This window comes from Sabethes cyaneus, chromosome 1, assembly GCF_943734655.1.
Source record: "Sabethes cyaneus chromosome 1, idSabCyanKW18_F2, whole genome shotgun sequence".
NCBI classification, from domain to species: domain Eukaryota; kingdom Metazoa; phylum Arthropoda; class Insecta; order Diptera; family Culicidae; genus Sabethes; species Sabethes cyaneus.
The window spans coordinates 86,684,732-86,702,429 of record NC_071353.1 but is presented as its reverse complement, the minus strand read 5'-3'; the positions used below and the strand labels follow the sequence as shown (position 1 = coordinate 86,702,429).

General features: G+C 36.2%; 1 protein-coding gene across 2 annotated transcripts in view; it reads right to left on the bottom strand.

The window, feature by feature from the left end:
* LOC128732891 (tetraspanin-2-like) overlaps positions 1–17,698 on the bottom strand; it is a 210,727-nt gene that overhangs the window by 153,908 nt on the left and 39,121 nt on the right. For both annotated transcript variants that reach the window (XM_053826323.1, XM_053826322.1), the window contains exons 2-3: positions 6,634–6,828; positions 6,409–6,582 (exon numbers count right to left, since the gene is read on the bottom strand). In XM_053826323.1, the coding sequence (XP_053682298.1) occupies positions 6,409–6,582; positions 6,634–6,828 (369 nt within the window). The remainder of the gene's footprint in view (positions 1–6,408; positions 6,583–6,633; positions 6,829–17,698) is intronic.

Sequence of the window (17,698 nt, the reverse complement as noted above, 5' to 3'; positions counted from 1 at the left end):
AAATTAAGTCATTTGTTTTAATCAAAGTTCTACAGTACCTAAACAAACAAACATATTCATCAAAGTTGTGTATGTTTACTATTTATACAATTTTGTAATACATGAAAAAGTCATACAACAATTACAAAAAGAGCTAAAATAGAATAAAACTGATTTTGCAAATTCATATACAATGAATAAGATTTTTCTATCTTCGCTGCAGAGATAGAAGGTTACTGTATTCAACAAAATTTCTTGTAGTAATATGTTGTAAAACTTTGCAGAACACATCAATGTGTTATATTGAAACTGAAGAAAAATAATTTTTTTATTTCACTTTTAGGGGGATTAATCAAAAATTTAAATTGCACCAGACGATAAAACTTTCAATTTCAAAAACTTCTTCCGAAGGTTCCATAAACCTAAAACCAAGTTTTCCCAGTCAAAATTCTAGTGCGCATTTCTTTTTGGCTTTGGGCCATTGTGCGCGTGAGTAACCGTATTACAAAAGTTGGCGCGAGTGTTGGAGGGTTAATATCTTTTGATCGACAAAACCGGTTCTTCTTAAATTTTGCAGATATATTTGCTGCATTAAAATCTCTAATTTGATGTCAACATAATTCAAACTAGATAAATCATCTTAGATGAAATCGTTATAAATTATTGTAAATTTTAATGTGTTGTATTCAAATGCTCATAACTTTTAAATTAAACGTCCAATCAAAAAACAAATCAATAGTGATCTATTAGGTTATGTTACCTTTCAAATGAGACTAATAGCACCTAAATCGGTTTAGTCATCTCTAAGAAACAGGCGATAATTATTACCTTGTCAAAACAGGTTTTTTAAGCATAACTTTTGAACTACTTGTTTTCAATAAAATTTACCCGAAAAATTTAGCGTTAACAAGAGCTTTCATTTGATATCCAGATCGTTGAAATCGGTCATTTGGTTCCGGAGAAAATCGTGTCACGTAATTTTCACAATTTTGCTTATAATTTTTAAACGAAACATCGTATCACGAAACAACTCAATAGTGATCTACTAGGCAATAATACCTTTCAAACAAAAGTAATAGCGAACAAATCGGTTCAGCCATCTCCGAGAAACAGGCGATAGAAAAGTTGCGCCCCGCACATACATACACACATACACACACACACACACAGACATTGCTCAGTTCGTCGAACCCTGTCGATTGGTATATGTGGCTCGGCCCTCCGGGCCTCGGATCAATTTTGTGTTTTTCGACCAATTCCTAAACCTTTGTTATAGTATAACAAAGGTAAAAATGGTCAGTAATTCACGGAGGGATATTTGAAAAATTGTTAATTTTATCCCAAACAGATTAAAACAGGTTATCAAGATTGTAAATGGTCCTACGAGGTAGTACCGTGAAAGCACCAGTCGCCGCGCACTTAGTACGTTGGCTGATACATAAATGCATGTATAAAAATATTTCTTTTACATATTTTTATGCAATATACATTTTCGGTTAGTGTTTTACCTTTGTTATACTATAACAAAGGTTTAAAAATTGGTCGAAAAACACGAAATTGATCCAAGGCCCGGAGGGCCAAGTCACATATACCAATCGATAGGGTTCGACGATTTGAGCAATGTCTGTGTGTGTGTGTGTGTGTGTATGTATGTAATGATTTTTTCTATCGCCTGTTTCTCAGAGATGGCTGAACCGAATCGTTCGCTATTACTTATGTTTGAAAGGTATTATTGTCTAGTAGATCACTATTGAGTTGCTTCATGATACGACTTTTCGTTTAAAAGTTATAAGCAAAAATGTGAAAAATACGTGACACGGGTTTCTCCGGAACTACATGACCGATTTCAACGATCTTAATATCGAATGAAAGCCCTTATTAATGCTAAATTGTTCAGAAATTTTCAATTGAAATTAAACATGTAGTTTAAAAGTTCTGCTAAAAATACCTGTTTTGACAAGGTAATAATTATCGCCTGTTTCTCAGAGATGGCCCAACCGATTTATGCGCTATCAGTCTCATTTGAAAGATGATATATCCTAATAGATCACTATTGAATGATTTTTTGATTGGACGTTTAATTTGAAAGTTATGAGCAACCGTATACCCCACACCAAAATTAACAATAATTTATAATGATTTTAACCAAGATAATTTATCTAATTTCAATTATTTTAATATCATACGAGAGGTTTTGACACTACGAATGTATATGCAAAATTTCATGAGAATTGGTTTTACCGGTCAAAAGATATTAACCCTCGAACACTCGCGTTAACTTTTGTAACACAGTTACTCGCGCGTAAAATAGCCCCAAGCCAAAGAAAACGTGTGCACTAGAGTTTTGACTGGGAAAGCTTGGTTTTAGGTTTATCGAACCTTCGGAAGAGTTTCTTGAAATTGAAAGCTCTATCGTTTGGTGGAATTCAAATTTTGATTAATCCCCCTAAAAGTGAAATAAACAAAATATTTTTCTTCAGTGTAAATATAACACATTGATGTGTTCTGCAAAGTTATAGAGCATATTATTACAAGATATTTTACTAAAGACAGTAACCTTCTATCTCTGTAGCGAAGATAGAAAAATCTTATTTATTGTATATGAATTTGTAAAATCAGTTTTTCTATTTTTGCTCTTTTTGTAATTGTTGCATGACTTTTTCATGTACTACAAAATTGTACAAATAGTAAAAAAAACGCAACTTTGCTGAAAATAGTATACCTGTATGTTTGCTTGTTTAGGAACTGTAGAACTTTGATTATAAAGAATACCCTAATTATGACTCCGAATTACTCGACTACGAATTACTCGACTACCAGCAGACGGATACATTTTAATAATTTTACATTTGCTGATAGTTTTGCTGTATGCATTTTCCCAATAATTTAAATTATTAATGCATTGAATAATTATGACATTTTGCGCACAATAAGTTTGTTGAAGAATATACGTTAGTTAAACAAAGTTTTGCAACTTTATAACAATATGGCGTTGAAAAACTTACACGTGTTGTACAAAATACAACAGCGTGAGTAACCGAAGTTGATAAATATTGATGTAAATTATTCAAGAAAACTCTATTGATGTGATTCAAATAGAATGGCATTACAGGAAACTATGCATAGCTCAAAAACCTATAAACTAGACCTTTACTAGACAATGTATACGTTAAAGAATAAGATTTCCTCTTACAACTTAGTTTTATTTGCACTTACTCAGATTAATAACAACTTACTTATCCTTACCCAGCAATTTCATGAAAAAAGTATCTATCAAAATTTAAAAGTGTTCCTATTTTGTTCAAATTTTGTAAACTTATTCAATTTTCAAAAATTTTATGTAAACCAACGCACTACGCAACGATAACCAATAGATGAATTATATTCCGAAGACGTGTCGATTTCTATCTCAAATAGCTAGTAAGACCGTATAACAAAGGTTCCTTTCACCACTAGGTGGATTAAATCGGGTTTTTATTACGCTTTCAGACAAAAATATTAAAAACGTCGTTTTGTTGCCTCTAACCAGCGAAACACGGCTTCGAGTGCATCATGTACATGTACCAATCCCCGCGCACATAATTTTGCTCCGTTTCCATTGCAGTGCATCAATGGTTCAATCGCCGCGGACTTTTCGTACTCATTTATTTCAATAAACATTTATATTATATTCAACTGCTAATATGTTGTTATAAATTTTACTATCTTAAACATGTTTTTCAATAGTTCTTTTCTATTATTTGTCTTCTAAAGCAAAATCATATAAAATATATGAAAAATACTTCTATATACATCCAAATGCAAAACAATCCCTCTCTTTAGAAAAACTGTTGTACAATAGAACATTCTCCATAATCTTTTCCTGGTTCTATAAGTAGATGCTATCTTCCAAAGACCCATGCGCGGCGATAGGATAAGGTAATATTTTAGCTGTACCAATGGCCGCACACTCGAAAATATCAGCAAAAATGCAACAACGATCAAAATATGCAGCATTTCATATGAAGAAATGTTTAGTGCACTTCTCGTTTCCGTTTCTGTGGAATATTTTTGCTACGCGTCCCAAGAAACTCCTAAATTCAAGAATGCACTTTTTCAGTTTGTCAGCTAATCAATTTGCAAAGATGGCGTCTTGTAGGTGCTTGTAGTATCACTCGCTTGAATTTATTTTTTCTTTGCTTCTTCAAGCGTCGCCTGGTTGTCTATTTTGCTTTAACATACACAGAAAAAGTGTAACAGCAGAACTGTATGCATAAAATTATATGTTTTTATCTTAATTTTATGTAATTAATGAAAATATGGCCGAGTGCGCGGCCATTGGAACTGCGCGGCGACTGGTGCTTTCACGGTAGTTGAGCGAGAAAGGACATTTGTTTCAACTAATAGTTAACTGTCCGAATACTTTTTTGGCTGCATTTTTGAGCAATTCAAACTACATGTACCCTATCTTCAAAACGAAAAGCTTTTCCCCGAATTTTTGTTGTGCATCTAAATATGCTTTAGTTAAACATTAATTTAAAAAATGTGTGTTACCATTCTTTGCAAAAATACTGTGCAAAATTACTAAAAGAAAATTTTATGCGCTGCTGTCCGAATACTTTTTTGGTTGACTGTATCTCGCTGTTCCAAATGGAGGCAGAAATAGACCAAAAGTTATAGTACGAAATCTAAAAAATTTACTACTTCGCTCGGGCTGGTACCGAATGGCCGAAACACAAATGGCCGAATCACGAATGGCCGAAATCCAAATGGCCGAATTTCAATAACAGTCACAGAAGGCCGAATCACGAAAGGCCGAATCACGAATGGCCGAATTACGAAAGGCCGAATCACGAAAGGCCGAATCACGAATGGCCGAATCACGAAAGGCCGAAATTTTTCGAGATGCCTAAATAACTACTCAATAAAAAACCATGAATTGGCAAGTAGTTAACAAATAACTTTAATCAAACAAAAAACAAACTACTACTATTAAACAAACAAAACATGCTTTACGAACGCCTTTGTTTAGCGCTTAATAAAAGCGCAACTGCGTCAACAAAATTTTTGCTGCTCATTTTGTGAGCATTAACACATTTCGAGTAGATTTTTTCGTCTATTTCTCGGCGGGAATTCGGAACATCCCCCTGAAGAATTCTAAGGATGTTCCCCTCTATCGCCTTTTGCTCCACCCGCAGCTCTGTGATGATCCTGGTCATTGACAGGTGATTGGAACCAACAATGGTTGTCCATCGTTGGTGCCATGCTTCCAAGCTGTTTGTGGTCCGCGGTAGCTTGTCAATGACATGCTTAAAATTTGACCACAGAGTGGGGTGAAACAATGGCCTGTTGTTTCCGTTCCTCCCACTTATGTAAGTATCCCGAAAATATCTGAGGAAATTCTCCAATTCTTCAGGCATCGTTCCTTCCATCGCGTCGTACGCCTCCTGTATCCGATTTTGAGGCAGAAAAGACAAAGCCTAGAATTTTTATAACATTATAAAAACATCAAATAGTACTTTATCAATAAACCCGCAGCCGTTTTACCGCCATTAATATGTCTGTGTTGGTCAAGTAATGTTGTTTTAGTCCGCGTATACTGATTATATTTTGTGTGAAATGAAAAAAGCATAAGAAGCATTTAGTGATGTCCGAAATTTTCAATTATTCGATTACCGAACGGGGCCTTCCCCGTACTCTGCAATTGATGTAGGAAGCGGCACAATATGTGTCGATAACCCAACCAAACACGTCGCTATTCTTGAGAAGTGGATTTTGCGGTCTCCTTTTGTCCAGCGCCTCTATGGTTCAAAGGTACAAGTACCAGCGAACCACATGCCCTGGCGGGTGTTGTGGATTCGAATCCGGTTATAATCTCAGATTACAGCTTGGTTCGACTCATGCACCTTCCAGCATTGGACAAAAGGTAGGAATCAAAATGACTACTTGTCAAGCATAGCTACCAATACCCCCCCCTTCCTTTCCGCTCTTCCCCTCCTTCACCAAAAATTTTCAATTCTTTCCCCTACCGTCCCTTCATCAATTGTAGAACCTTTCAAAAAATATTAATATACATGTAGGACCGCATTTCAAGGTCAAGACTAAAAACTTGAGATTAGTCTTTAAATGTTTCCTAGATGATTCAGGGCGAGACGGCCGTAGGCCGCGAGTGTGCGCCGGTGACCCGCCGTCGGAAGCGCCGGCCACTGCGGGGGGGCAGCCGTTATTTCGGCCATTTGTGTTTCGGCCATTCGTGATTCGGCCATTTGTGTTTCAGCCATTCGTAGGTAATCCCTTCGCTCCGGTATAAAATTAGATTTACAACACCGGTGCGGAAACATTTTTCTGCTTGGTCTAAAAATTTGGACCAAAACCAGGATTTGGATCACCGTAGCAGATGCCCTCATGGCGTGAATGCAAATAATATCGGATAAAATATAGATTACTTACATATTTTTGTATTGAATCCACTGTTGCAGTTCTTGTAGCAACCACGGAATATTCATCTTGAACGGCTTCTTTTACAGCAGTACGAACATAGGTGTCTAATTTCGAGGAATTACGATAGGCCCATGTACCAGCGGCCACCTCTGCGACAAGGACAATTAGCAAACAGCTAAAAAACTATATAAAGTGGTTAATAAACGCAAATTTTCTTGAAAGAATAACACTTACTGAAAATAACATATACTCAGATTCTTTGAATGCACCACAACACCCAAGAAACGCAACAGTTACTATTAATCCTCCTACTACGAGCAAAATGTACAAACCAATGAAATAATTGTTTTCGTTCTGCGTCATCGAAATTAAAAATGTGGGATCAGTTAACATCCATATTGATAGTAATACTAGAGCAAATCCAATGATCTGAAACAATATTAATTACGTTTCATTAGATTTGGTGGCATATTATAAGGAAGCAAAAATCATAAATGTTGTAATCAACGGTAAATGATTTGGAATGAGTCTAGTCAAATTATGATATGGAGTGGGCCTTTTTAAAATGAAGGTTTTATCATATACCTGTCAAGACTTTGTATTATTTTTTTACCCTTGTCTTTGTCTTAAATTAATTGTGACCATAAATATACAACATTTTTACATGGCTTTCAAAACATGGATTTAAAATTTCGATACCGAAAACAACACTAGTTCATTTCTGCAAGAGACGCAAACATTCTAGCTGTTTGGAATTCTACATAGAACAAAAAATTAGGGAATCAGATTCGCTTTCTTGGAATGATATTTGACAAATCATTGACATGGAAGAAGCAAATTAAGCAAACCAAAGTGAAGTCCATGAAAGCATTGAATATAATTAAATCATTATCGAGTACAAAATGGGGATCAGACCGTAAAACACTATTAAAATGGCATAAGTCGTTGGTACTTTCACGATTAGAGTATGGTGATTGCGTTTATGGCTCTGCAAAAGCTGGACAATGTTGAGGTCATTAGACTCAGTTCACCATCAAGGTGTTTGTTTATCTTGTGGAGCATTTAGGTTAAGTCCAGTAATCAGAATGTTAGTGGATACGAACTTCCAATCGCTCAGTTTTCGAAGAGAAAAGCACACTCTCAATCAGATGACGCGAGTTTTAAGAAACTCAGATCAATTGCCTGTTGACCGCGATCAACAAGACAATGGTTTTACTGCGCGGTGTGGAAAAATTTTACAAAACCATCAAATTAATTTTCCTTGCATAGAAAACGAAAATAGTTTACCTTTAAAACAACCATGGATCTCCAACATTGAAAACTAATATAGAGTTAGATGAACTGCAAAAAAATATAGGTAACTCATCCAATTGTATTCAAAACAAAATTCACCGCGTTCAAACAAAACCATAAAGATAGTACGTTTTATTATACTGACGGCTCAAAGTGTAATGAAACTTCTGCTTGTGCCTTTTATTGCGAAAATTATAACAAAATATGCAAGTACCGCCTGCCAGATCATAGATCCTCATATAATGCCGAACTAATAGCTATAAAGCAAGTAACAACTGAAATTCTACATACCGACTCTGCAAACAATATACATAGTTGTAACTGACTCGTGGAGTGCATTGCATGCACTTCGAAACAAATTTAGTAAAAATTGCATTGTTAAAGCTATATTTGCAAACATTAATAGAGATTTATATTACTAAGAAAAAGACAGCCTTTTATTTTGTACCTAATCATATCGGAATTTATGGTAATGAAATAGTAGATAATGCAGCTAAAAATGCTTTAGGAGAACCAGCGGATGATTTAAAACTTATATTAACGATTACAAAAAATATATAAAAGCAAAAATTGCCCAATCATGGGATTATAATTGGAATTACCCAACTAATAACAAATATAAGGAATTAAGAGAATCTACTAATAGGTGGAACAGCAGAGATTATTTAAATCGACGAGAGTGTTGTAATTACACGACTTAGGTCAATTTAACTCATTCATATCTCATGTCACGTGACTTACCCCCAGACTATGAAAATTCTAAGAAACGTTTAACAGTAAATCTATACCTATAAAAAAGGATTTCTGTCTGTCCCTATGTTCCTTTTAGAATCGAAAACTACTGAACCGATCGGCGTGAAAATTTGCATGTAGGGGTTTTTGGGGCTACGGAAGGTTCTCTCGATGGCAAAAGTCCCCTCCCCCCACTAAGAGGGGGGGCTCCTATACAAATCTATGCCTAAAAAAATGGATTTCTGTCTGCTTTATGTTCCTTATAGAATCAAAAACTACTGAACCGATCGGCGTGAAAATTTGCATGTAGGGGTTTTTGGGGCTACGGAAGGTTCTCTCGATGGCAAAAGTCCCCTCCCCCCACTAAGAGGGGGGGCTCCCATACAAATCTATGCCTAAAAAAATGGATTTCTGTCTGCTTTATGTTCCTTATAGAATCGAAAACTACTGAACCGATCGGCGTGAAAATTTGCATGTAGGGGTTTTTGGGGCTACGGAAGGTTCTCTCGATGGCAAAACTCCCCTACCCCCACTAAGAGAGGGGAGTTCCCATATAAATCTATGCCTTAAAAAATGGATTTCTGTCTGCTTTATGTTCCTTATAGAATCGAAAACTACTGAACCGATCGGCGTGAAAATTTGCATGTAGGGGTTTTTGGGGCTACGGAAGGTTCTCTCGATGGCAAAACTCCCCTCCCCCCACTAAGAGGGGGGGCTCCCATACAAATGAAACACAAATTTCTGCATAACTCGAGAACTAATCAAGCAAATGGAACAAAATTTTACATGTGGGTGCTCTTGGAGACAAGAATTTTTTCTATGGTGAATTGAGACCCCTCCTTACTCCTATACAAATGAAATACAAATTTTCTCATAACTCGAAAATTAATTAATCAAATGGAACCATATTTGGCATGTGGGTGTTTTTGGAGGCAAAAATTTTTTCTAAGATGAATTAGGACCCCTTACCTTTTTAGGAGGAGGGGGCTCCCATACAAATGAAATACAAATTTCCTCATAACTCGAGAACTAATCAAGCAAATGGAACCAAATTTGGCATGTGGGGGGTTTGGAGGCAGGAATTTTTTTAATGATGGTTTGAGACCCCTCACCCCTGTGGTAGGGGATAAGGACTATCACCCGAGCAGGAGAAAATTACTGAAGAATACCTGATCCAGATATTTTTTGGGTGAATAACTGCATATCTGAATTTGGTATTGACGAGGTTGATATAAGAGGTAAAATAGCTAAAATAATAGCTAAAAAATGTTCTATAAACACTTAAATAATAACTGATTTGGCTATTGCAATACCTAAATAATATCAAATGTTTTTGCACACGGGACGTTAATCGAATATCTCAGTTTGGTATTACTATGTTATTCAATACTAAATCTATATCTCATTTTGACATTTTAAGAAAAAAATGAAATATCTCGTTAAGTTATTCAGCTGATATTTAATACTAAATGAATATATCCTTTTAGTATTATAAGAAAAAATAATTAATATTTCATTTTGTTATTGCTATGGTATTCAATACTAACAGAATTGCTCATTTTAGTATTTTTACCTAAAATTAAAATACATTGAAATCGCTTTTTACGCAAATTTCAGAATTTACGTGGTTTTTTCGTGATTTTGAAATTTACGCGGTACTTAACGCGAATTTCGGAATTTACGCTGTTTCGATTTACGTGGAACGCATCATTCGCGTGAAAAGTGACTTGAGTGTACCTCATTTAGCCGATACTTAGAAAAATAAATAATACCAGTTAGCTTTGTAAATTTACATATTCTTTCCAGCAGTTTTCTGAGTTTCATGTTTATTTAAAAACATCAATCATAGGCATAGCGGCCTGTCCGGCCATACAGGACTTCGCCCTATATGATTTACAGTATTAATAAAAATTTTAATCAACCTTAGACGTTCATATGACAATTTTAGAACATTTTAAATGTAAAAATCAGATTTAGGTACACAAAATTACCATTAAGTGGCATTTTTAGTATCTTCGGACAACTTGTTTATTTTTGTCCAGCTTTTGTATGGAGAGGATCCATAGTGCGTCGAAGCAGCGCTAGCATCAAACAGTGTTTGTGCGAATGAGAAGAATCGCATTTTGAAATATACTTACCTATTATACTTATATCTTAAATAACGCTATAACATAGTTGTCCGAATACACCATTGTGTGTAAAACCCGTACCTGATATGATCACTACAGCTGAGTATTCAAACCATCTAATAGAAACGCACTCTCATTGAATATTTTGCTTAGTCTTTTTCCTCGCCCTCGCTCTAGTGCGCTGCTTCAAGCATTAAATTCACGTAAATTACGAATTGCGTAAAAATAAATCGCATAAACGGCTTCAACACTTGCCAAATCGCAAGATTGGTTGCCGAAAATAAAACGCCGCTACCCAGATCGTACTTGAGCTACAAAACCGCTGGAAAGCCGATCAACGGCGAATAAACAGCCTAACTACCATAGTCCAATAGTTATCTAAGAGTGTGTTTTAAGCACAATAACCCCTCCCTGAAGTAATACCGATAAGGTGGTTCCAGGGGGGATCGAGGCTGGAGACTCGAGTAGGGTTTTAGTGGGTCTGGATCCTCACGCCCCAGTAGGGGGGTCGGGATACCAAACCCCACTCCCTGAGTTGTCTTCTCAGGTGTCTGATAGCAGATTTCCCTACTCGTTAAAACAAAAAAAAACACACACACACACACACACACACACACACGCGCGCCCGCAGGACCTTCTTTCCATTTCCGGTTTTCCAAGTGATTTCTATACCTTTATACTATATATTTATATAGTAGAAAGGCAAAACGTGTTTGGATCCACAGACTCTGCAGCTTTGAGAATGAACGCAGAAACATGGTGAGTTACCTAATTACGAACAAATCATTCAGTTTTTATGAGGTGAGTGCCAAATACTTGAAAGATTATATAGGCAATCAGGTAAATCTCAAGAGCCTCAGTCGAAAGTAAATACTAAGTCAGCGCATACTGTCACGTCCTCCATTGTACCAAATTGCTGCCAAATTTGCAGAGATAACCACCGCCATTTCGAGTGCCAAAAATTCCATCAAATGTCCGTATCAGAGCGAATCCATAAGCTAAAAGATTTGAGAGTTTGCTTTAATTGACTTCGTTCTGGTCATAGAGTTCAAAACTGTCCTTCTAAAAAACTGTGCATGAAATGTAACAAGAGGCATCACTCGCTGCTACATGATGATTCTGCCTTTAATCCACCCAAGCCTGATACAAGTTCTTTAGCAAATGCCTTAAATGCTCCCGAAAATGTAGATCCTTAAGAATCTGACTCAGATGTTCCCATTTGTTCCCATTCTCGCAATGTAAAAACAGTAATGTTATTGACTGCTGTGGTAAACGTTGTAACAGCTGAAAACAAGATTATTCTCTGCCGTGCCTTGCTTGACAGCGGTTCTCAAGTTTGTTTCTTTTCCGAAGCAATGGCTAATCGACTAGTGTTGGCATGCCCCCACGCCAACGCACCACCATCCTACATCAACAGCAACGCATTTCGCAACGTAGTTACGAGTCTTCTTCTACACCCGTGTAGGGTAGCACGGGGCAAGATGCCCACCTTAAGCTTACTATCAATATATCCGAAGAAATCTACACCAAAGGGCTCAAAACCCTCGCTAGGTTATCTTTTACAGTCTTTTCTATAACCTGTATGCATATTGGGTGCTAAAAGTTATAACGTATATCAAAAATTCATCGATTTATGGGAATTTTACCAACCTGCAGGGCAAGATGACCACCCTTGCGGGGCAAGATGACCATCCTTTTCAAAAGCTATTAAACCTTCATTGTATTTCACGTATAATCTAAATAATAAATATTATGGATTCAAGCTGCTCATAAACTATTTTAAACATTTATTTGAATAATTTGGAGTGTCAGGCATCAGGCATCTATTTTTCTTCTTTTTTGTTTTTCTCAAGCTGTGTTTTGTTTACGAAACTGAAAAGTTGTAAAAGTCTTTGCCAAGCTACTGCCAACAAAAAAAAAAAAAGTTTGTTCCAATAGTGTGTGTAGTGATAGTAGTATGTATTCATGCTTGTAATCATTCGATTCTTCATGTATACATGCTTTATGCAACACATATACACTAGAGATGGTCGGGTTTCATATTTTCCATGCCCGAACCCGACCCGAGCCCGAAAATTTTTTTGCTGTCAAACCCGGACCCGACCCGAACCCGAATTTTAATTTTCTGTCAAACCCGAGCCCGACCCGAACCCGAAATTTTATTTTCAGTCAAACCCGAACCCGGATTTATTTATTTCGCTAAGCCCGAACCCGACCTGAACCCGAATTTTTTTTCGGCTAAACCAAAACCCGATTCAGGGTCTATAAATACAGGTATACCTCGATATAAGACAATTTATAATTTCTAAAACTTGTCTTATATCGAAATTGTCTTATATCGAAACATGGTTTTTTCAAAAAAAATTGCATTAGCGGTCGCCAGTTTTGCTCTGTTTTATGTGCTTACGGTTTTTGAACTATTTATTATTGTTTGAGCTATTAGTTTTTTACTATTTTTGGGGTTATTTTGAAATAATGAACATCTTCATGGCACCGATTTCAGAATGGAAAACCAGCTCTGGTATCGTTACCAGCTATGTCAAAGGGATTTGTTTCGATATAAGACAAAATTGTCTTATATCGAGGTTGTTTTATAACGAGGCTGTCTTATATCGAGGTATGCCTGTAAATAAATAAATAATAATAATAAAACCCGATTCGAACCCGAATTTTTATATTATGTTGAATTTGATCCCGCCCTGAACTTGAAATTTATATTAATTTTTATAAAACTCACACCTCGATTTAAATCTCGGAAGTTTTCTTTTCGTATTCTATATAACGTTCGAGCTCTAATATTCATTTGAAATTATAGGTTTTTATCACCCTTCTATTTCTTTTGGAACTGAATTGAAAATTCTAAAAAATTAAAGTATACACTAGAATCGTTTCTTTTACTTTTCGCGGGAATATCTCTTAAGTTTTCTATGAAACCTGTAAAAAGCGAAAAGAAAAATTTACATGAAATATTATTTTGAAATACTTGGATCTTGTTTCATTATGTTACACCGGTATCTAATAGCCGAAAGCTAGTTCTTAGTCTAAAGCACTAGCACCTTAGTTTAAAGGTAGCAAACATAAAAGGGATTGATTTTAACACTAAACATATCGACTTCACTCTACAAATATTCGCGAGAAGACCGGAAATCCCGCGATCCCCCTTCCCGGCAGAGCTGCCATAAATACAGATATTTGTGCATGCATAAATTTGGGACTACCGTTTTCTCCGGAGTATTTTATTTTCTCGATCTAATTTTTAAAAAACATAAATAGTTTATAAAGTACTTTAAAATTCAGGAACATTAGTTAAAGCCAGAAATCACAGCTACTGAAATAATTGATGGGTCCCAAATTTATGCATGCACAAATATCTGTTTTTGTGGCAGCTCTGCTTCATGGTATGTTCAGTGTTCCTGAACAGTTCAGACAACTAAACTTACAACTATTCCGAGGCACGAAACTTTTTGGAAACCGGAGTAGAAACCAATAATTTATGATAGCCGACAATTTTAGTCTTCTGTCAGTCCACCCTATCACTAGTTTGGGCGCAGTTATGATATGATCCAACTAACGAATTCTGGCGAATTCTGGAATATATAACTTTTGGTCTAAAATCGATCTAAAACTGAAAACACTAAACCGTCTAAAATGCAACCAGTCCAGTGTAGCTGATATCTGAGTCATGCTAAATATCATTAAAGTGGAGATGGTTCGGTTTCTCATTACCCAAACCCGAAACCCGGACTTATTTTTTTCGCTAAGCCCGAACCCGACCCGAACCCGAATTTTTTTTTGGGCCAAACCCGAACCCGACACCTGGTAAAAATGTCAAAACCGAACCCGACGGGTTCGGGTTTTTTTCGGGTTTCGGGTCTGAAAACCCGAGACCCGACCATCTCTAATATACACGCTACATGCGTTGTATGTAACATTTATCAAAGTAGTAACATTGCATACGTTCAATTCTCAAAGGATTGTGCATTTGAAAACAATTTAACAAAATCAAGAACAGAAACTATTACTTCCCTACTACCTTACTGAAATCAAAGATTGTTTTTATTATCCATGGTTTCCCACGTTCAAAGGATTTTACCAATTCAATCCTATTTTATCAACAGCACATCTTTTCACTACACTTCTAATGAAACGGCAAGCATGCGTATTCATACAGAGCCGTATTATAACCGAACACTACAGCTGTAGCACATTTTTCCAACACAGATATCAAATTCGCCGAGGTTTAATCGTCACGCAGTAAAGAATTTGCGATCTGTTGGGACAACGAACTAGTGTCATTTTTTCTGGCACACTGCCCTAACACAGACATCAGATTGGACTAGGTTTAATCGCGGTCGTAAGAAATCTGTTGGCACGAGGGGGCTTTGTCACTCTCTCTGGCGTACTTCCCAAGCAAAGACATCAAAATGGTCTAGGTTGAACCGCGGTGTTAAGAAATCTTGTTGAAATGAGGAAACTTTGTCACTTGTTTTGGCTTACTTCCCAAGCACAGATATCAAATTGGTATAGGTTTAGATCATCGTAAAGAATCTTCCAACCAATCACGAAGCGAGAATTCTGGTAAAACATAGCTTCATTATTTTCAATTTTTCAATAGTTCAACATCAAGAATCCATACTTTTCTTCATTTGGGTCAATTCTTAGAAGATTTTCTGATCGATTGGTGTAAGAATATTGAAAATCGATCGGAAAACCGCTGAGCTATTAGCGCTCAAAACCTTTCATTTTTCGTGACGTTCGCATTTTTCGATTTTTTGGAACGAAACCCTATCTCAAAACTTGCCGTAAGACGTAGTCCTACGTCAAAAGATACATAAAGTTTAAAAATCACGGTTTTTCAGGAGCGGCGTTTTGTTCCGCCGAAGTTGTTCCACGCCGCACTGGAATGCTTATGTGTATGATCGTTTTTCGACCACTTCCCGTGTTCGGATCATTACAAATTTAGTATCAAAATAAGCGGAAAAGATTGCAGAATCAAAATCTGAAATAAAAAAATTATGATTTTTTCAAAATTTTTGGTCGTTCATGTCCCCTTAACCATAAAAAAGTTGTTCATTGAATGTACGTATTTCTCTGTGGTCATTATTAGACAGAAATATGTTAAACAATGTATTTTTATCGAAAACAAATAAATATGCATGTTTATTCCGTTACAAATATTTTATGCAGCGATTGTTGCTGATTTAAGGTTATGGGTATGCAATTCAGGGTAGCAATCCTGGTCTATAAAGCGGTACGCATTTTGCCCCACAGGTAGATGTATTTTTTAAAAGCAATTTGTGGTAAATACATTATCTGCATAATTGGTGCAATATCAACATCTGATTCATTACTAAAATCAATGCCACGATAACTCATTCGTTAAATGAAAAATTTAAAAAATCATGATTAAAACCTTATTTTATGGCTGCGTGATCTTATAATAAATGCAGTATTTTTAATCGTCGATCTATCGATGTTATGTTATCGAAGAGTTCAATGATTTTATTTTTGTAATTGTTTGAATTATTGTTAGATGTAGTGTTTATTTACGCGTACGGTTACTAATTATATATCTTTATAGCGTATATAACGATTTTTGGAGGGGTGGTCATCTTGCCCCGGGTGGGCATCTTGCCTCTTTCTACCCTAAATACTCACTGGTGCACATTCGAGCTAGGTTTGACAGTCATCGCTGTCAGTCCAATAAATAAACAAATCATTAAGCATCGTTAGTTCCTGAGTGTGCAAAATTGATCAAGCAAATTTGCATGAGTATGCAAAATTGATATCTGCAAGTGAACAGTGCTATTTATAACTACAGCCAATATATCTCTAAGTGATAATTAAAATCATAAACTATTGCCAATCTTATATGCAAGCGGTAAAGTGACAACTAGCTTAAATCTACTTATTTGCTTAAATGTACAACTTAAGTAAACTTAGCCTAATTATTTACTCTAGGTGCTTAAGTGTATTCATGAATGAGCATAACCCTAACTAAAACTACTATAGTGATTTCTTACACACTAGTGCTACGGTAAATTATATTATAACATGCAACTTACAATAAGGTTAAAATTTGGTTAAAACCGAATATTTATAGTACGGCAGACGTTCTAACGGCTGGATCCATTTCATTTCATTTCATTTATTTCCAGTAGCGTAAGGTATAACCTTTACTAAATACTACCTCTGGCTCGTCACAGCCATTGTAATATTATTGCTAGTTTCTTATAAAATAATTTTACTACCTAATCTAACTACGGTTCCAAAACTGTATGCAGCCCCGCTTGAAAATTGCTTCCGACGATGAGCGCTTTATTATGGGATGTAAACTATTCGAATGAACAGGGAATTGGCGTAATTTGTAGTGTTGTTTGAAGGGATTACCAGGTTTTGCAAACGACGGCGGTTCGACTCTATCAATCTTCGATGCAGTATGGCCGGAATTTGCGTGGTTATTAGTTTTCTCAAGAACAAGCAGGATCGGTATGCGTAGAACACTTGCAGAGAACATCCCAACAGATTTTTTTGCAGATGGCTCACATGGTCGTTTCTGGTTAATCCATAGACGAAGCGTACACAGCAATTTAATGCAACTCGAAGACGTTCAAACAAATTTGCACTAAGGCGAACATGGAAGATGTCCCCAAATAAAAAGTGCGCAGGATTAGTGATTTAAACACTTTCAACTTAGTGTCGACCGTTGCAGCAGAAATACAGGAGTATAGCGTTCGTAGACCAGCGTAAATCTTCCCGCACTGTTGGGATATCAAACCGTCCCACTGTAGATCGCTCTGGAATATGTACCCTAGATTGTACGCACTGTCTGACCACTAAATGTTTTGACCGTCTATCACGATGCACGACACCGGAGGCACAAATCCAATTGCACGCCGTCGTCGGCTTGTTATGAACAGCGCTTTACTTTACACGCAGAAAAATGGTGATAGTTTGAATCAACAATCCCCTGTTGTTGAGTTCAACATGTATCATATTTTTGAATCAAAAAAAATATTGTTTAAACTGAATTCGTACTTCTTTTACTTCTACTAGATCGTTTATAAACCCAAAAGTACTTATTTTTGATTCTACAATTTTTTCTTTGATAGAAACTAGCAATTATTTGAAATAACAAACCTTAT